General features: G+C 40.7%; 1 protein-coding gene across 1 annotated transcript in view; it reads left to right on the top strand.

Moving 5' to 3' along the window:
* Nucleotides 1-21626, top strand: part of LOC310876028 (phospholipid-transporting ATPase ABCA1) — a gene marked incomplete at both ends in the record, with an annotated part of 190057 nt that overhangs the window by 14676 nt on the left and 153755 nt on the right. Inside the window, 5 exons of the mRNA XM_083789475.1 lie at nucleotides 2109-2198; nucleotides 2467-2665; nucleotides 14232-14371; nucleotides 15162-15278; nucleotides 19396-19593. Coding sequence (XP_083645601.1) covers nucleotides 2109-2198; nucleotides 2467-2665; nucleotides 14232-14371; nucleotides 15162-15278; nucleotides 19396-19593 — 744 coding nt within the window. The remainder of the gene's footprint in view (nucleotides 1-2108; nucleotides 2199-2466; nucleotides 2666-14231; nucleotides 14372-15161; nucleotides 15279-19395; nucleotides 19594-21626) is intronic.

The raw sequence follows: 21626 nt of genomic DNA, 5'->3' as shown, positions 1-21626 counted from the left end.
GCTGAGTAAGATATTGAAGTCTATACAGTATTGTGTTGAAAGGATAGATAGGCTTATGTGAAAATTATGCTTAAGCATTTTCCAAACAGAGAAGGGCACATAGTGTTAAACTAAGCCTTTTCTGACTGGGAGAACTTAATTGCCTACCCTTCATCTACATTAGTGATACACAGTACCATGCCTATTACTTTTTGTCAGTATAATATTCTGTATTTCAGTCTCATATTTCTGACGAGAGATGCAAAGAATTTTGTATTAAATAAATTGTATAGCTAACCTTGAGCTGTCTTCTCTCTCCACTGGAAATATTTTTCTTCAGCAGTACTCTGGGTCTCCAGTGACTGATGCGCATGTGGTCAGGGGGAAATTATTTGTTTATTAATATTGATGTTTTTCCTAGTTGGACAGAAACACAGCATTGCCTTCATGATGATGAAAGCCTGTGCTTTTCCTGCTGAGTTTATCTTTGAGAGAAAATGTATGGGACAGCAAACCCAATGAATAAGAGATAAGGTAGGAAGTTTGTAGGAGAGCATTTGAACGATTTAAGCCCCCAAGGCATTTTTTAGTCATTGACAAAGAAAGATATGGTGAAAAACCTCTTCGGCGCCTGAAGCAAAAGCAGGAGAAGAACATCAGGCTCTCACACTTAACGCCTGGAGTTCATGAATAAAGGTGATAAGAACAACATAAAGGGAAAAAAGGTTGAATTTATCACTGTCACTGAGGAGACTGACTGGAAGAGGATGAGTTTAGGGGTGCAATCAATCTAATTGATTATAAATATATACAGTATAAATATGTACACCACTGTGCAGTTATAAATAATATACATAACCATACAAACATAGCTGAGCTACAAGCTGACAGCACATAGCGATGTTCTAGGTTGTGAGCTTGTAGATCTGCTATTACTGTAGGATTTTTTAAATTTCTCACTCGAGATAGGGTGAGAAGTTCTGTCATCCGCAAGAGACTCGAGCAAATAAGGGCCGATCCGATAGTTTACCGATACAGTATCGACACACACACACACACACACACACACACACACACACACACACACACACACATAATGCCATTACTTGCATATCAAGCTAATTGGGTATTAGGCCAAGAATAGGTTTTATTTTCAGTTGGATTTAGTTGAAATGCAAATGGATCAGTTATCTTTCAGGTACCGTACCAGAAGGGCAGTGAAATCCTTGTGCTGCTCACAATTCAATTATTATGCAATTTGCATTCAATCATTTTCCAATCAGCTCGCCTGATTTATAGAAATAAATAAATAAACACGTCTGAGGCCTGAGACTCTCAATAATACAACAAATAAGTACAGTGGAATACTTTTGAGTTGAACAAATGAGGTTTGCGAGATTGTCTTGTGCCGTGGGGTCCACTTATCCACATTCTGATGTGTTACAGTTGGAGCACTGGCATTTTCTGCCCATCAACACCATGACTTGAATACACAGGACCTCAATGGAAACAAGCCCTGGGTTTTTAGACATTCTCCTGTATAAATCTGTGCCACTGCCATTTTTGCAAGTTCATAAAGTATACAATTAATCAATCAAAACTAAATAGCAGTGATTTCAAGCTGTTTGATTGCCAAAGAGAGAAACATGTGCTATTTCAATCAGCCTCATTGTAGTGTTTCACTCAGCATGCACATTGCTGTCAAGTGTACAATTTTACCAAAATGAATGTGCTCAGTCAGTAGCCCTGGATAGCTACTGGTCGATCCGCTTGACATCTTAAATGCTCCGTTACAGTATTTAGTATAATTATTAAACCCCAAGCCCATGTTTTGAAGGTCAAGACAGACCTGTATAGCAGACATACAATTGACACATGGAAATGATGGCTGCTGTTGAAAGGGCATGCAATTGTTACCTTTAACCATTGACGTGAATCTTGCATGCACTTGAATGCCTCTTTGTGTTTGCTTCAGAATATCATTGGATAAATAGTTTATTTTCAGCTCCTGGTATGAGAAAAAACAGAACGATTATGCCAAACGGCAGCATTCATTTTAGCATCTTCATTTTGTTTTAATGTTGTGGAATCTGTTCTGTGAAACTAACACTTAGCATACTCCGCTGTAGCTACCGGTGTCGGCTTTGGACCTGAACTCGGCAGACACAATTCAACTAGTGCAGAAAACCACCAGAGATGCAGCACCAGTGATTGAAGAGGTTAGTGGCACTAGCATGTGATTTATTATAACCACAACAAAATCTTAGCTTATTCTATATCAGCAGTTCACCTCTGTCACCCTCTGTCACACACTATAATGTATGCTGTTTTTCCTTTGTATAATGATGAATGTAGTCCAGTAGACCACTGAGTGAGTGGTGTCACACCTCCACTCTCTTCTTGTGTAGCTGCAGCTTGCACACGATTATTCTCCTGTTTTTCATTTCAAACACATGGTATTGTTTACATGCTTTTGCACCTGACCAGATGGCCAAGTTGCAGGACTCCATGCTGTTCGAGGCTGCCGGTTCGTTGGATTTCCGTCAGGACATGGTTGGTAGCATCAATATGCTGCTGTGTGGGAAGGAGTCTGACCTTAACTCCACCAATCTGACCCTGAGCTTTCCAGCCTCCAGACAGATGGCCAGCAACAACTCAGTGTCTGACATCAGGACTGCCAATTCCAGTAGGTGGCCTTAATAGCCTTGACTTTATGCATGCATGTTCATACAGCCTCTTCCTGTCACTTTTATTTTTTGTAATTGCTGCTGGTTCCGCTGAACTAGAGGTACCCAATATAGTGACGATTAGCATAACATCGCCCTGGAACTCGGAGACAGGGTACATGATTTTGAATATGCATAGTGAAAATGTTGTAAGATAAGATCATGTTTATCTTATAAGATAAGATAGACCTATTTATATTGATCCCTGTCGGGAACTTGGCAGCAAAAACAGTAAGAATGAAGCACAAGACAGGTAGGTAAGATTGATTCCTTCGCCGTCTAAGATTCTTCAGTGCTAGTAGACGGATTCTTATATTTTTTTCCACTTCTGTTATTATGAGTTTTCTTCAGTACTGTAGTACAACCTGGTATGGATGTTTGTCTGCAGCCCTAAAGTCACAACTGCTGCAACAACTGAACATTTGTTCAAAGATTGTTGGACAACAACTTCAGAAACTTTATACATCCACGTATGATAACAGCATCCTAAGGTTAGCAAGGGATATCACCTAAGCATGTGTTGTATGGAGAATATAGGTTGCTACCTTCAGGAAGGAGATGTGGTGTACCAGCATACAATAAGGTCAGACAAAAGAGGTCCTTTGTCCACAAGTCGACCTTGAGGCTTAATCAGGAGTTGTAGTAGCCACAGGGTAATTTAAGCGGTTGATATTGCTCATGTCTTCGTATCTTTATGTATGTCAATTGTCTTGTGCTGGCTGCTGTGTCGCAAGACAAATTTCAGTGTGAACTGACAATAAAGTACTATATCATATACAAGTAAGACGCGCAAACGCGGGAAGCGAACGCAGCTCGTGTGTGTGTGGTTGTGTGTGTTTGTGTGTGTGTGTGTGTGTGTGTGTGCTACAGCTGCGCCCTGTGTGTGTGTGTGTGTGTGTGTGCTACAGCTCCGCCCTCTGGTGGCGGGCCGGTGGTGTAACAGCGTGACACACACACACACACACAGACATTCAGCCCTTGCTGTCATAGTAAGTGGCTCACTGCGTTCGCAATCATATCATTATGACAAAGTTAAAATAGAGTCCGTCATGCATATGCACTTTGTCTGACTGTCATATGCACTTGGTCTGACTGAGTTAACATAATGCATACTCGGTTAACTCAGGCAGTTTCATTACGCCAACTTCTTTGGCTTTAGTGCCTCCCAAGCAGATTATATATTACATTTCAGTAAGTCCAACTTTGATGTCAATTATGTTCAAATCATGTTCAAATCATGTTTATTGCTTTCTATTCAATAATAGTTGTGATAGTCAGGTGAAGTTCCATTAATCTGGAGTGTCCATATAATAGGCAAATTATATCTCATTTGTTACTGTTGGCACTGTTAGTGTAAGCACACTCAAAGGAATAGTGAAATGGTAATAAAGAATTGCCATCTCAGTGTTTGTAAAAGGATCAATATTCTGACCTTTCCCAATTAATGCTTCATGGAATTGGAGGACTTCTAAGGTGCCATTATAACAAATAGACAGGATTAGAACAGTTACTTACATGGAAGACGGTGAACAGTCATTTTAGCTAGTGACCTTTTTAAATTGGCCAAACACAAAATAAAATGAATAGGAGGTGTTTCCGATTGATTCCATACCTCAGCATGGGAGAAAAACAACAACACCACGCCACCATATTTATGAAGCTTTTGAGAAAAACACGGTGAAAAGGATGACAGTGATATTTCCTTGGGACTTTGCTGAATGCAACACCGATGCTTGCTCAGTTTGGGAAGATTCTAATTCCCTTATTTTGTTGTGTTTGAACAGAAAGTGTTTCAGGCTTTTGAGTGCACCCCCCTCTAGCTGTGTACACATAAATCGGTTGGTCTTTGAGGAAAACACAATTGAAGCAAATACTAGCTGTGTGGCTATTGGCTTGATTTGGTGCTGCACCAATTTCCTTTTGTTTGAGTGCAACAACGGCGCAGAGTGAGCAGTCTGCAGTATTGTCTGGTTTGTTTATTGCGAACGCACTGAGCACTAATGTGGTATACTTTCACCGATGTGTGTCGTCAGCATGAGGAATGAAGACGGAAAGGCAGGACAAAGGCTTCTCCAAATCTCAGCGTTTATTTGGTAAAACACAAAGAGATTCAATTCGCTACAAAGCAAGCATGTCTCAAAAAGGTACACGCCAATTGTCTGTTCCAACCAGCCTAGGGGAGCCAAATGTAGACTCGTTCGAACAGCCTCGTTCACAAGAAATACAGTGTTATATACTTGGAATACTTCAGATCTGATCCCTCCTCTCCAGTAGCTGAAGCACTTCCTGACTCTTTTGACCAATGGAATCTGGACTACTAGCTTATTCATGTTTACAGAGGCGGGCCTCTCTGGCAGAGACACTAGACATGAGTAACTTCTAACCTTGCATTAGAACAACAGATTACTACTTTAAAGATACAATGACAAATTGTAGTTAAAACATAACCGGTCTTTAGATGAAACTGTGAACAACTTATAAACATGGCTAATCATACCTTAAGTATGTATATGAGTATATGAAAATGGAAACACTTGTAGTTAAGAAATGTTTAACGGAACTATAAAATAAAACTGAACACTTTCTTTTAAGAGTAAAAACCAACACGGTGACGCGAAACCCTATGTTTTTATCATACCTTTTAAAGGGGACAAGTTAAACTCACTATAAATAGTTAGAGTCTCATCTTTCTATAGTAACAGATTGTTATAAAATCATTGAGTTTTAACCTGTGGAGTTTACAAGTACCAAATGGTAACCAATGGTTCTGTGGTAATTTCTAAAACCTCTCCCCTCCAGGGAAGAGGGCTTCAAAGGAGTTAGAAACAATGACCCTTTGTCTCCAGGTGTGAATTGTAAATGCTCCCTGTCTCTTAAATGAGACATTCTAGTGACAAAGTCCTTTTGGTTCATGAAATTACACGACACTAACTATGAGACCCTGCAGATCATGTCTGTCTGTGTGTGTGTGTGTGTCTGTCTGTGTCTGTCCCGCTGTGACACCACCCGCCCGCCACCAGAGGGCGCAGCTGTAGCACACACACACACACACACACACACACACACACACACACACACACACACACACACACACACACACACACACACACACACACACACACACACACACACAACCACACACACACACACAGTAGAAAACTTAAAAAAATTACTAACCAAAAAGAAAAAAAAAGTACGTAATTTATTCTAATTGTTGTTATTGCAATTTACGAGCTGCGTTCGCTTCCCGCGTTTGCGCGTCTTACTTGTAATTTATGGCTTAAGAATACCGCTGCCTTCCAGTCGCCACATTCCCAAATAGTTTCAACATCTATCAATAAATGTGTAGGTGTCCCTCCAGGAACTTTGATGATTTTAAAACTTAGATTAGCTGGTCACTAGCCTCTGAGACCGCAGGGGTTTGGTCACAGACACGGATGGACAGGGGCGAAAACATAATCCCTGCTTCCCATCCGTTCCCGACTGGCGGAGATAAAAATCCAGCAATTCACATTATGCATACTGTAACTAGTAAGGGCATTTTATCAGGTATTTGACCAATCTGGGAACTAAATCGTTAACAAGAAATTTCTTCACCAATGTGTTTCTAAAGGTGTCTAATAACATGTACTAAAAGTTTGAAATTCAACTCCTGTGGGAAATTGAGTTATTAGCATAATATGTGACCATACCCATAAAGTCTCCTATGGACAAGTGGTGAAAACTAGCACTCGTGCTAACACACTGTAAACGATGCATCTACAAGTTGTACAATTGTGCAATGAGCAATGTGATTGTTATGTCCATATCAAATATATAAACATAAACATAACATCCTATATAAAGAAAAAAAAGTCCAAATTTCATCATTCTTTAAGTAGCATGTGACATATGAAACTAGGGGGTTTTCATGATTCTGAATCCATTCCAAGCATTAATTTTGCACAAAAAACACTCCTTGGGAGGAAAACGGCCATAGCCGTCATCACAAACGTGATGAGGTCAGCACATTTGGTCAAGTGGATATGGCCTAATGTAGCCCAAGGAGTGTTTTTTGTGCAAAACTAATGCTTGGAATGGATTCAGAATCATGAAAAACCCCTAGTTTCATATGTCACATGTTACTTAAAGAATGATGAAATTTTGACTTTTTGGCCTTATATAGGATGTTATGGGTATGGTCACATATTATGCTAATAACTCAATTTCCCACAGGAGTTGAATTTCAAACTTTTAATACATGTTATTAGACACATTTAGAAATACATTGGTGAAGAAATTTCTTGGTAACGATTTAGTTCCCAGATTTTCATAGATTTCTCTTACTAAACTGGCTATCCCTCAAACAAATTGCCCACAATTCTGCACATAAATTCTTGTTTTCTCACTTATTATCTCAAAGCTGGCTGTTTTATTCAAAAGGCATGTCGTGATTCTTTGAGTGCTTCTGTAGCTACAGTAAATTAACTTGCTTGTGAAGGTTAGCTGAAGTTTAATACTCTTGTCTGATTTGTCACTTAATGTGGGTGTAGTGGTTTTGTGAGAGATAGCAAAATCCTTAAGGGGCGGAGATGTAGGTCCCAGCGTATTATCTTCCGTCGTGGCTTATTATTCAATAGGTCGCTGTTTAAATATTAATTCGTCCCGACGGTTTAATAATTTGCCCCAACGCTTTATTTCGTCGGGGCTATATATGAATCCTTCGGCGTTTGCGCTCTCACCAGGCCCAGGACCTGTTTATAATCCTAATAAGGAGGACATACACAAGATCTTTCTTTATGTTCTTAATACCAGGTTGTTGAACAAGTGAAGGAATAAAACAAACAAACTCCCCTCATGGCGGGGGCATCGCTACTAGCTACACTAGGGCGCGTTCGAAAATGTCCACACAGAGCGCACTCACATATTGCGGTTGGATTGGCCAGTGGCCACAATGGCCAATGTATTTTCGAACGCACCCCTAGATCAGCTGGTGACTGGAGTGATGTGTATTTACAGTCTGCTCCTGCTTGTTGTGTATGGGATTCACGACATGTTGTTACGACAGTAACAAAAAGTGTGCCTGCGGCATTCTTCAACGCAACACTGCTGAAAGCAGCAGCAGGACGTAACTAAGTAACTAGTAACTAAATCGACCAGTAAAGGTGCTTGCACACTGGACGCGTTTTTCGGAAAACCGATGGGAAAACGCTGCTAAAAATCCGAAAACGCGTCCAGTGTGCAGGGACCTTAATTGTAATGGGATTACTCAATTTGGAGGAGTAGCGTCATTATATTACTCGTTACCAACCAAAGTAGTATAGTTACAGTAACTACACTACAAGTAGTGTAGTAACTACACTACAAGTAGTGTAGTTACTGTACTACAAGCAGGGCTCGACAGTGCGACTAGGTACTCGCATTTGCGACAAAAAATATCACCGTGCGAGTTGTAAAATTAGATTTGTCGCACAGGTGCGACTACAGGATTTGACCATTCAATCGTGATAAAGAGAAGTCTCTGTCTACAGCAAGTGCACATTCTATAGTCGCGGTTCTATACCTAAATCTATATTTCTGAACGGCGGTGTCGTTCGCCAAAAAGAGCAGAGCTACAAGCTAACAACGTGTCGAGGCTCAATGTGGCGTTCATTTGCTCCCACCGCCCCGCCCCTGCTCAGTTCTCTTCCCCGTCAGCACTGAGCAGCGGAGCGAACGCAGCAGGGTAGCACAGAAGACAGAAGGAGTTGCTAGGACCCCGACACGTTGAATACTAAAGTTATTTAGAAAGTTTGTAATGTTAAAACATCACTTGATATAACTTTTAACCAAACGTGGGTGAAACAGCGTGCAGCCGCGCACGTAAAGAGTGCACGTGCACACGCACATGGAGTAGACTGATTGATTGGTATACCAAAACAACCCTTGCTTAGCACCTCGCTAAAAGCGTGTGTGCAGCGCAATACGAATGACCGACCTGCCTGGATATATTATTAGTCAGTGGCTAGCTCAGGTCCATAACTCGAGCTAGAGCTATGGACCAGAGCTAGTCAGTGGCCTCACTGGCCTGCATAACGAGCAACGTAAAAAAGGCAAAGATCCCCCCCACCACCTCCTTCCACCACGCCGAGGTGTAGCCTATATGTCCGATGTTCTGTCTGAACTGAAGCAGTCAGAGCCAAGGAGAATGTTACAATACTAATTCACCATTGAGTAGCCTCTGCACTGTCTAAATGTCACACTCACATGATGGAACAGCAAGATAAAAACGGATAGTCTGTCTGTCCATCCATTCATAAAATGAATTGACTATCTATCTATCTGCAATTCTGCATACCAAACTAATAGTCTATCAGTATAAAAACAAATTGATTATATAGATTATATAAAAAAAATATGATATCCAGATAAATATCAATATTGTGATCATTTCTGAAAATATATTGTGATATAATATTTTGTCATATTGCCTGCCCCTACCTCATATCACTTTATTAAAGAAACATCACACCTGTGTGAAGTGAGGGGCACTCTTATCATCATACATCATGGTTTAATTTACGTCATAATTATTGGAATTTTGACCTAATTTCTCCGTTCATTGTCAATGGAAAATATTGAGACGTGTGGGGACTAAAGCTGTATATAGGAGGGGCTAGCACCCCTCAAAAACACATTATTTGATAACTTTTCATCGTGCTCCTAAAATAATTTGTGTGCTACTAGATTTTTCAACTTAGGCGCACACGTGCTACTTGGAAAAATGCTAAGCGTCGAGCCCTTACTACAAGTAGTGTAGTTACACCCAACTCTGCTTGTACATACAGTACTACTCTTACTGTACATTTCTAAGTCATTCTCCCATTTTGATATCACACAGAATCTTGTCTGTCTCATGAAAATGACATGTTTATTCCAAGTAAACATATTTTAGTTGGTTCAGTAGTAACAAAACGGCTGCGGCCCCCAAGGCTAGTTCAATAGTGATAGGAAGCATGTGCAATCCAATGCATTGATTGAAGTGTGTGTGTGCATGTGCGTGTATTTCTGAGCATGTAAATGACAGTGTGTGTTTGTGAGTGCTGGTGTGCATGCTTTGACATGGGTCTGCATGATTATGCATTCATTCGTATCCATCTGCTTGGAATAGGTGTGTGTAGCAGTGTGTGCGTGCGTGCGTGTGCGTATTCACAGCCCTGCCTCACTGTTGTGCTGTGTTGAGCGTCTCTCCAGGGGACAACTCAAATTGATTAAATTCGCCAGGTAAGATGAGGGGCTGACTTGAGGCTCGGAGCAATTACCTGACTGTGGCAGTGCCTGGTGTGAAATATAGATTCTCCACTACTCTGATCCCACTACGATGAGTTATAAAATATACATATGTTGTCAAAATACCACGACAGTATCACAATGCAATGCATTTTGTCTCGTCAATCCACCTTAATATGTCATCTTCACTGTCTTGTAGATTAGAGATTCACATCTCTAATTTTCTATTATTTTGTTCAACCCTTTCACTGTTGGTGTTGTCTTGCGTGTGTGCAACCTAAATATTGTAGCACTTGACTAAAACCAGTCAATCCATGAAGAATCCGGGACAGCTAGTATCAGGGGTGGAGTGAAACAACCTAAACCTATCAACCCAAACCATCAGTCAACCAAATTCAGTTCAAATATTTTAATCTGGGAGGAAAGTTATCCAAAGATAACAATGTAATAAAATGAAGCATTAATAAGGTAAAGCAATATAGGCCAAATATAAAGTTAATAAAATAGTTGAAATGACTCTACTATCACACTATCATCGTTAGTGTATCAGTAGGCTATAGTATTGTAGTAACTTGTAATGCATGCTGGTAGTACACGCGGATGGTGCTAATTAGATCTTAGGCCTGTGTGTAACCTTTCAAGACAGCACTACTGCCTTTAAACAACTAGTATGAATAAACACAGATGCACACGGGAGGAAGAACCGGGAGTTTTTAAAGTCATGCCAGGGAAACGGGTAATTAACAGGATGGTCAATATAGGAAGTTACTTATGTTATGCCCACAGTTTCACGCAAATTGACCACATTTCTATGGAAATTTGGTCAAATGTAACATACAAATGAAAGCAGGAGGTCTTTTGGTTTCTGTTTTACCACTCTCCTATGGATGGTGCACTAGAACTTAATCATCTGTAACATTGTGTGTGCATGAGAGACACATCGTTTTTCAGGAGGTTTCAGCACACCTGACAACTCTCGTTCTCTCTCTCTGGAAAATTGTCTAGGGTAGATGGGCCTTTCAAGCATGGATGAAGATGGAACAGGACTCAAAATGAGTGTCATTAATTGTTTATTTCCTTTCAGTGTGATAAACAATAGCTTCCTGACTTTTAGTAGTTACAACTTTTGTCATGTGTCATATATTTTGGCATCAGTGTTGATGTTGTCGACTAAAACTATGACGAAAAATGTTAAACTACTTTTTTCCTAATATCGATACATCCATCCATCTTCAACCGCTTATCAGTAGTCAGGTCGCGGGGGCAACAGCTCCACCAGAGAGCTCCAGATTTCCCTCTCCAGAGCAACATTAGTAACTTCCTCCTGGGGGATCCCGAGGCGTTCCAAGGCCAGTGAGTCGATGTGATTCCTCCAACTGCGCCTTGGTCTGCCCCAGGGTCTCCTCCCAGTTCCACGAATTAAAAATAAATAAAAACTAAGCTATGATGTACCATGCATTCAAAATATTTTATTTCATCCGTGCAAGTATTATCTCGTCCGTACAATATATTATCTTGTACGTACGAGATATTATATTGTACGGACAAGATAAAATATATTGTGAATGCATGGCCATTCAGGGGCTCCGTAATGATGACTAAAACTAAGACTAAATATATTGGAAATTTCATCAACAAATAAAAACTAGACTAAAAACTAGACTAAAATGTTAGGCAGGGATGAGTAGACAAGCCATTTTATGTTGTGGTCTGAAAATAGCAGCTCTGAAAAAGATTGTAGATTGGATATTTTCAGCAGTGTAAAATAAGGCATATAATGTTTTGTCGACAAAATCAACTGTTGATTTAGTTCTAAACTAAAACATTTCAGATGATTAAAATATGATTCAAACTGAGCAAAATTGTATTAAAAAGACTATGACTAAAGCTAAATCAAAATTTGCTGTCAAAATCAACACTGTTTGGCATGCATCCCATTTAAATTGATACTCTAAGTTCCAGCAATAGAACTAAGTACTAATAGTAAAGATTGTTGTTGGTCTGATGAACAGCCATACAACTGAGAAGGCAGATCAGCCTACTGAACTTGCTGTGGCTCAGGAGGTAGAGCAGGTCGTCCAATGACCCGTGGGTCCACGGTTCGAATCTCGGCTCCTCCTGTCTACATGTCGAAGTGTCCTTGTGCAAGACACTGCCTCCAATGAGTCGGTCGGTGTGAGCTTGCCACCATTGGTGTGTGGATGTGGGACTTGAGGACGCTGGCGACAACTGTTTGCCGCTTCACCTCCCATTGTAAAGTGCTTGGAAAAGTGCTATAAAAATGCCATTCATTATAAAAGTATTCAGCTAACAGAAGATGAATGATGCTTGGGAACAGATATGTTGTGACATGCTGGGATATGTCATGGACTATGCACTACAGCAGACTGTTAGCCAAATTGGCCACAAGATGACCAATTACTGTCTCGAGAGCCAACATAATGGTCAGCTCGACCAACACAGTAACACATTGACAGCACACAAATTGGAAATGGTTCAGGTTCTCATTCTTGCACTCCTCAACCAGCAATATGCAATATACTGTTCAACCCTCTCAATCTGGTAAAACACTGGTAGTAGTGCTATGCAGTCTAGTCTAACTTGGACTCAGGGGGGTGGACGCCTCTGCCTTGCATAGTCCCCAGTGAATAGGCAGGTTGCTATTCACTGGTAACCCAATTTTGGTTTTCAAATATCAGAAGGTGTTGTAGGCTTGGATTTTACTAAAAAGCCCCCCTTTTAAAATACATACATACACATACATACATGCATACATGCATACATGCATACATGCATACATGCATACATACATACATACATACATACATACATGACTTTACTGTAAGTAATATTGAGTAGGCCTACTGTATGATTACTTACTAACTTACTACTGTATGATTGGGGAAATACAAATCAATATAGGCTACTATGGTAAGTTAGAAGCCTATATTCATTAGACTTTTTTAATACTAAGGTGGATTATATGTACCTGTGAACATGTGGTTAGCACTTCTCTTCCCCACTCCCAAATTCTGGAGTGAAGATCCAGGCTCTGTGGGGGCGAGTGTTGTCATCCTGGAGGATGGTGTTAGGTCCCAGATTCTGAAGATATGGGATCGCCGCTGGCTCCATAATCTCATCCCGATATCTCACTGCATTGAGATTGCCTTCAATCATGACGAGTTCTGTCTTGAGAGAGATACTGCCCCATACCATACCAAGATGTTGTGGCTATGGATCTTCCAGATGCTACTGAGTTCAACACTCAGTGTAAAATTAATTAAGTGTAAAAATGGCCAATGTGTGATGTTTTTTTCCTTATTACTCTGGTAGAGTGCAATTATCCAATCCACTAAGCTATACTCAAAGCAAGGGTGAATACCAACCATTTGCCATTTTACACACACATTTAGCGGTTTTGCTCATTCCAGGAATGTCCGATCCTTACATGCTATACATCGTTGTAAAGGTGACTAATCAACGATAAAAACGATATGAAATACAATTTCATTTGGTATTATTAAAGGGGAGAAATAACCGACCAAAGTTAAGTTTCCAAACCTTTTGTGCTGAGTTTATATATCTTTGATTATTTTAACTGTCCTTTTTCTTTCTTCTTTTTACCTCTCCTGCTCTATGTCCTGCATCCTCTCTCACGAAAACTATTCCATTTGCATTAACATTACCATTAGGCGTGCGGCCGACTGTTTATTAAATCGGCGCGCCACGTGATCAGCAGTTGTCATGTAACTTGTATAACATTTCACTGTAGCTAATCAATCCATTGCCTGTATTGATGCAGTTGTGTTATTGATTTTGTCATTAGTTTTACTCATGAAGTATGTCAAATGTGATATATAGGGCTATTTAACATCAGTGTCAATACATGAGTCGATTAACTTGTTTTTATTTTATTATTGTATATACGCATTATACGATGCATGATACAGTTGGTACCGCACCTGGTAGGTGTCTTTGAATATTGTTGATCTAACATATTCTCTGTGCTCGTACAATATACTAGTGATAAGTGATTTAGACGTCTGCTTTGAGGCTGACATGTATGTTTGTTTCCTGCCAGTGGCCATCTCCTGTGTTGTGTCTAATTTGCACTGCTTTCTGTTTGTCTAAACAAAGAATAAATGCAATGGGACTTATTAGTCTGCCCTTTCCTTGAAAATAACATTTGTTGAAGACCTTCTTACCTCATCTCTTCCCTTGTGTCCTCCCTCTCTCTCTCTCTCTCTCTCTCTCTTGCGCTCTCTCTCCTCTCCACAGGTGTATTTTGTCAGACACTGATTGAAACCCTAGAGGGCACACCTGGTTTGCGTTATATTTGGAGCACCTTCAGGCCTTTACTGCAAGGGAAGGTCCTCTACACACCGGACAACCCCGCTGCTCGTCTCATTGTCAAAGAGGTACACATACTCGCAAGCACACGCACGCACGCACACCTATTTTAGGCAGATGTATACAAATTAATGCACAATCATGATGCAGGCATGCATGTTTAAAGAATGCGCACCAGCACTCACAAACACACCAACTATTCAGAAACACACACACACACACACACACACACACACACACACACACACACACACACACACACACACACACACACACACACACACACACACACACACACACAGCGCACTCACACACACACACACACACACACACACAGAAGGCAGAAGGAAGAAGGAATGCAGCTAAAAGAAAGTCAGCGAGCGATCTCATTCAGGGGAGATTGAGAATGCAATGCATTTCTCATGACATTTCTCCAAGATATCAATCTCATTTTGTATATGTGCATAACCAAAACAAACAACATTCAGGCATCAGGGATTCTGTGTGGGGAACATTGAGTGGGGAATCTGGGGATAATGAGTGAGTGCGAAATCTGATGAGTTCACAGCAAGTTTATCTGTCTTGGCGCGTGGAGGGCCCTCTTCACACGAGCATGTGCAGGTTTAAATAACCCTATTTACATTTGTCACTGTAGGGAGGGTGACGGGTGTGGATGCACCCGTCATCCGCACCTGTATTCTGGGAAATACGTAGGTAAAGTAGGCCTGCACAGTGGTGCACTTTCAAGTTCACTTAGGGTCGAAAGGAAATGGGATGTCCCAGTGGGCATGTTTTCAATGGATGAAAAGTGAGATGAACTACTGCTAATCACACTATGGTTTTGTTTTCTTGTTTCAGGCAAATAGCACCTTCAACGCCTTAGCTATGCTGAGAGATCTTGCTGACTCTTGGGATGAGCTTGGGCCGAGAGTTTGGGAGTACTTTGAAAACGGTGGCCAAATCAATTCACTACGGGTAAGGTGAAATTAAAACATTAGAACTCTCTGCCAGATGAGTACCAATTTTTTTTAGTTTTTATGTGTTTTAAGTACCAGCTTTTCACAATATAATTCATGTCCAAAGAGAGAAATTATTTCACGGAGTTGGTATTAAAAAGCAAAATAAAACATGACAACACATATTTAAAACAGTTCATTGTAAACAAGTAATTCTACAACAATCCGCATCACATTTTAAGCTTGCATGTCAACAGATTGTGTCGTCTATCAAATCAAGAGAGGTTTGTTCATGTATTTATTTTATTTCTGGTATAAAAATGTCCATGTATTCAACTAGTCTCCAAATCTCCTTTTACATTTTAAAAGCAGCCCATAATATTCCCATTATACTTTAGCTTCGTATATCATTTGCAGTTAAAGTGTGCAGGTAAGAATATACACATCTCATGCACTGTATCAACAGACTGCACCGTCTGTGGGATGTGGACACAGAGGAGGGAAAGTAATTATGGATAAGTGCAGGATAATTTTCATCCTGGCAGAAGGGATTATCTGGGAAAAGAGAGTACACAGATACCTTGCCACCCTCTCTCTCTCTCTCTCTCTCTCTCTCTCTCTCTCTCCCTCCCTCCCTAGCCCCTCCCGGCCTTTTCTCGCTCTTCCGTCCCTCGCCCTGTCTTTCTTTGGCACTGACATTACTCCAGTGTCACTCTAAATGAGCTTATAGGCAGCTGGAGGGGAGCAGACGTTGGGAGCTCCTTACAGCCAGAGTATTCATTACCCTAGCCCTAACCTTTACACAAATGGGCCAGCAATCCTCCTTTGTCTTCATTTTCTCCCAACCGTGCAAGTTCCCTCTGCGTGTCTCTGCAGAAACGGGTGGCTCCCGGAGGTTTGTCATCTGCTGAGGTCCTTCAAGGTCCCAGACACATTTTACCTTGATGGAGCAATTACCATCCCCTCCACTACCACCAACCAACCATCGCCGCCACAGTTCAGTTATAGGATGTGGGGTTCTATGGTGCAAGGGCTAATTTACTTTGTTGAATGACCATGTTGTTCATATTTTTCTCCTGAAGATCTGTTCTTTCCCTCAAGCAACAGTCCAAAGTAAAAAATTAGGGATGCTGATGCAATGAAAAATAATCCAGATGGATGTACTTGTGGTAAATGTGATGCTACTGGATGTAATGAATACAAAATATAGATAAGAGAAAGTTAACATACAGGTTGAACAGTAGGTATGATATACCTTTTAAGACAGTTATGATATATTTAGCAGCAGTGTCAAAATGTGCAAGAGCAGAAGGTATTGTAATTACCTTTGGCAGCAGTGTCAAATGTGCAAAGATCGAAGCAGAAGCCAATTGCCAATTTCACTTGTCTAAGTGGTTTGTCCTTCATAATAAGGATAATATTTCACCTATATTATACCTGGGGAAAAAAGAGAAGAAAAAGACTGCATTACTGCATCAAAAGTAGCCTAATCAACAAACTATATTATAAAAACTGTTCAAAACATTGGCCAACTTGTCAAATAATATAAGAAAGAGACACATGCAGACCCATGGTCAGAGACACAGATCTACTTTTTTCACAATATTATCTATGGAATCGAGTCTAACAAAATGTAATGCCTCATCTCCTACATTCCAATTCCAAGTGCTTATCAGGGTGGGGGGTCCCCAGTTCAAAATCAAATATGATTGCTCTGTCCACAGAGCAAAATTAATGTTAATTTAAGGACGGGTGCTACTGTATCACCTGGCTGTATCATACTGCATGACCGCAAATATTAAAGCGGATTGATTTGAGCTTTCTTTGGCTCTTTGCCGCGTGGACCAGACCATTTCCCCACATTTTAAAAGGCCACTGAATACATCTCACTTTTATTGTTTTCCTTTAAGAGCGTCTCACGTTGGATAATATAATTTGACACATGACCAACAAGGTTAAATGACATATCCATAACTCTGTGGCCCAAATGCCACTGGAGATTTGGCAGATAAGGTAGACCAGTGGTGCAAAGTAACAATGTACATTTACTCAAGTTCAGTACAATTTTGAAATACTTTCAAACTTTCAATACTATTATACTTCTACTCAATTATTTGAAAATGTAGTTACTAGTTACTGTGCTGATTTAGATTATTATTACAAAATGACCAATACAAGATTTTTACTTAAATTGTATGGTATTACTACATTTACTCGAGTACTTATTCCACCAGCACTGCTGACATATTCGGAGCATTCAGTACAATGGTGACTGGATGGATAGAGCTTTCCATTTGTGTTAATCATTGCAGTGCTCTTGCAAATGGGTTACTACTGTTTCAGGTCACCGTGTGCATTTTTTAAATAAACGTATTAAATGTTAAATAGAATTGGGCGAAAATGGACCCAAGGTTAAATTTTAGTTCAGCTTGTTTGGTTTGCATATAATCCACAAATCATCATCATACTACACAATATTATTGGAAAAAATAAAATAAGAAAAAAGACAATCTCCATTGTGGTCCTCCCACAGACAAACAAAGCATGACAACCCACGCGTGTAAGTCAAAGGCTATAGTAAATTAAATCAGTTTACATAACATTTTACATCAGCAATTTTTGTATTAATAATATTTTATTTTATTTTAGCCAACTAAAATAGTGGTAAACTATATTTCTCTTGCCTAGTAGGGCTAAACCATGTCGTAAGGTTCTCAGACAGTCTATACAGTAGTATAGACTGAAAAATCTATTGCCACTATACAGAGCCATTTCTTCCCTGACACTCATTCACAAACGTGCACGCATGCGTGCGCACACGCATACACACACAAGTACACGTACACATGCACACAGATTGGAAACGGGAAAGCAAGGTTATATTTGCATATATATTAGCATATCCTCTTTATTAGCTCTTAGTGTGGTGACAGCAATCACAGCCTGAGGCATGAGCCAAGCTGACTGGATGAACATATAGGCAGGCACCGCGTACATGTTTGTATCACACGGGAGGAACGGAATAATATGTGTGTGCAGCGCACTGCATGCAGACGTGTGTGCATGTGCATATGCCACTTTTTTTTCCTTTTTTTACATGTTTTTTTTCCTCGCACTCTCTCCGTGTGAGAGTGCGAGCAGCACACATGCCACACATGTCTGCATGTGTCGCGGTATGTACATATGTACAGTACTGTGTGTGTGTGTGTGTTCATATGCTATAGCCGACTACTCTGAGCAATGCCTGGCTGTACTGTATTGTGGACGGTGTGTGTGTAGAGGCTGAAGTACAACAGTGCCACCTAGCTTATTGCTTCTAATTAATTCTGCATGAAAGTGAATGGCAGAGCCACCACCGAAGGAGACTGTAGCCCTCCCAAACCACTTGAACCCCAGCATCCATATGCCTCGGGGAACATTTGCTGAAATTGCAGATCTACAAGCTACATTTTTGAGCAGTGTAGACGCAAAAAAGCATTTTATGTTTCACTAAGACTAGAGGGTTTAAAGGGAAACTTCACCCTTTTTGCAAAAAAAATTATGTTAATGATGTTTAGAAGATTAGAACACTTTCCTGGGGTTCTTTATGTGTGTAATATGTGTTTTTTAGATATTTTAGATTTCAGCAGTGAGACCAGTGTTTCTGATGTCATGGACAACTACTAGGTAGTTTCATTTATCTGAAAATCACTAATTTCATCAGTTTTCTCACAAAGTGTCACGACAGGCTTGTTGATCTGCGAAAGCTTTCCCCACAATACGGATGCTGCAGATTTAAGCGGTTAACTGAACACAGAGGACTTTACCGTGAGAGTTTGTTGGAGTCACAGCCTGCACGTCAATCGGAAAAAAACACCCCCTAAATGACAAATAAACAACCAAGAATCAAACGAATCCCTTTAGAATCAGAATCGGAATCACTTTATTTGTCATTTTTTTTTGTACTTGCATACAAAAGAACATGAAATATCGTTTCCCCTCAGTTATTGGCAGTGCAACATAAAACATAGAGCCTATTTAAAAACACAAGCTAAAAACTAAAACAAAACATGGACAAACATTTAACAGTATGTATGATGACGTGCAATTCATATGGAAAAAAATAATATATATATACTTTGTTTCCAAAATGTCAGGCGTTGCTGGCGAATCCACTGTTTGCTGTGGCTCTCGACCAACGGCTCAACGGCACGGGATGGACGGCGAAGCGTCTGGCCAACTTCTTGTACAACGGGCCGCCAGAAGACCGCCCGGAGGGCATGCCCACATATGACTGGCGCGATGTCTACAACGGCACCACACAAGTCCTGGAGCTCCTTTCCAAGTTCCTCGGGGTTTGTTATTATTTTTTATCTTATTTTATTATCCTGCCTTTGTCCTTTTATTCCAGTTTTCATTCTTCCTCATATTATTTCTATTATGTCGTCTCAAACAATAAGACGCTTGTCTTATTATGTTTTCATAACTGATAAATGCAGCATTGATGAAGCAAATCAAGCTCTTCTCATTTATATTTTTTCATCCCTTGTCCTTCTCGCTCCATCTCACTCGGCTCCTTTTTTTTTATTTTTTTATTCATAAATGTTTGATGACCTTGTCTTGACAAGCTGTCACAAACATAGGGAGGGACAGAGGGCGGTGTAGTAATACAGTGAGTGCTTCGATGGTCATCGTGTCATAAAAAAGAACATTATGAAACCCTATTTTCAGCATGTATTACTCTTGATCTATAATGAAGGCACAGAACAGAACAGTCCAGATGTCCAGGTAGGAACATACACACAGATGGCCGACATTGATTTATTGATCTCGGAGGTGGTTTAGCAGCGCTGCCCTTCTCTTCCTACGTCGACACACATGTTGAAAATAAGCTCACCGCCCTCAAAGTATTAATACACATTCAGCTAAGATGGCAGCTAGGGGCCTTGGGGGTTAGACGGACATGGCCGGTAAAATTCCAAGGTAATACAATTCATTTCTCTGCCCTGATGGAAATTGCATTTCTCAAAATGGACGCCAGAATAAAGGACATCTTCCTGATGGGCTTTTTTATTATATTTCTATGTGGTCCCATGATGAGGACTGTACTGTATCCTCATAAATGTGCAGAAAGATGGAGATGTTCCATACCTCAACCATAGTTCAAAGTAGTGCCCTTGAAGCACAAATTGCATTTTTTGCAGCGTTATGAAGATCTGTGTTGACAAGAGCAATAGGCAAGTGTGTCCCAGTGACAGTGATTTAATTCAATTCCTGGATTTATTTCATATCGTCTCTGTCGAGTGGAGAAACGTATGTTCAAAACCAAAGTAGCTCACCTACACGTCACAACGCAAACTGTTCTGAGTTTGTGGATCGGCTATTATTTGTGTCCGGGTAGCTCAGTCAGTAGAGCTCTCGCCTTTGGACCACAAGTTCGATCCCGGCCACCGCCAACTCAGCCACTGAGTAGCACGGCTTGGTGCAGCAAGTCGTGCGGGAAGTACTGGGAGCTCATGGTACAGTAGCCAGGTGTGGCGCTCCACCTCAGCAATCCATCTCCCAGGGGTCTAGCGCATTGTAACGGGCAATGGTACCGACAATAAGCCACTCCCGACCTACTTCTATTTTTCAATTTGGAGATGCAAGGTTTCTTCCCCACAGTGACGGTTATGGAATTCTGCAATGTCCATGACAGATGGGTTTGATTAGGCTGATCAAATCAGCACTTAAAACCAACCGATCAAATGAGTCTTTTTTTCTCCCCCCAAGGCATACCAGCCAGCTAAGGAAATGTATCTGTCAATAAAGAGAAGACCGACTATAATAATGAGTCAACCTGTCACTCCTGATGAGTCGAATCACTCCTAGATGAGCACATCAACTTCCTCTTTTGGTCAAGCTGAACTTAAGTTCCAGCACACCTGAGAATGGGGGACCGGCATATGGGCTGAAAGCTTGGCGAAATGCCCATTCTGTTACCACATGCAATTGGGATATGCGTCAACACATTTTCTTAATATAAAATAATTAAAGACGTCACTTAAGTACATAGGCTACTCTTTCTGTACCATCTAAAACCAAACAAACGTGGCTGATGTGACCTCAGAGTCTTACTGTAGCTGCCGCACCCACGCCCCCCCCACCTATAGCCACAGCAAATTGAGCATAAATAAAATGGTAAGTGGTGCATTTATATAGCACCTTTATCCAAGGTGCTTTACAGAGATTGTGCATTTCACACACCCATTCATACACCAATGCCGGAGGAAACCATGCAAGGCACCAACCAGCACATCGGGAGCAATTAGGTGTTCAGAGTCTTGCTCAAGGACACTTCGATACTAATTCTGGGGGAGGTTTGAACTGGTAACCTTGCGGTTCCCAT

Source organism: Protomyctophum parallelum, assembly GCF_964188405.1.
Source record: "Protomyctophum parallelum genome assembly, chromosome: 18".
Taxonomy (NCBI): domain Eukaryota; kingdom Metazoa; phylum Chordata; class Actinopteri; order Myctophiformes; family Myctophidae; genus Protomyctophum; species Protomyctophum parallelum.
The sequence above is the reverse complement of the archived record's forward strand: the minus strand, read 5'-3'. Positions and strand labels throughout refer to the sequence as shown.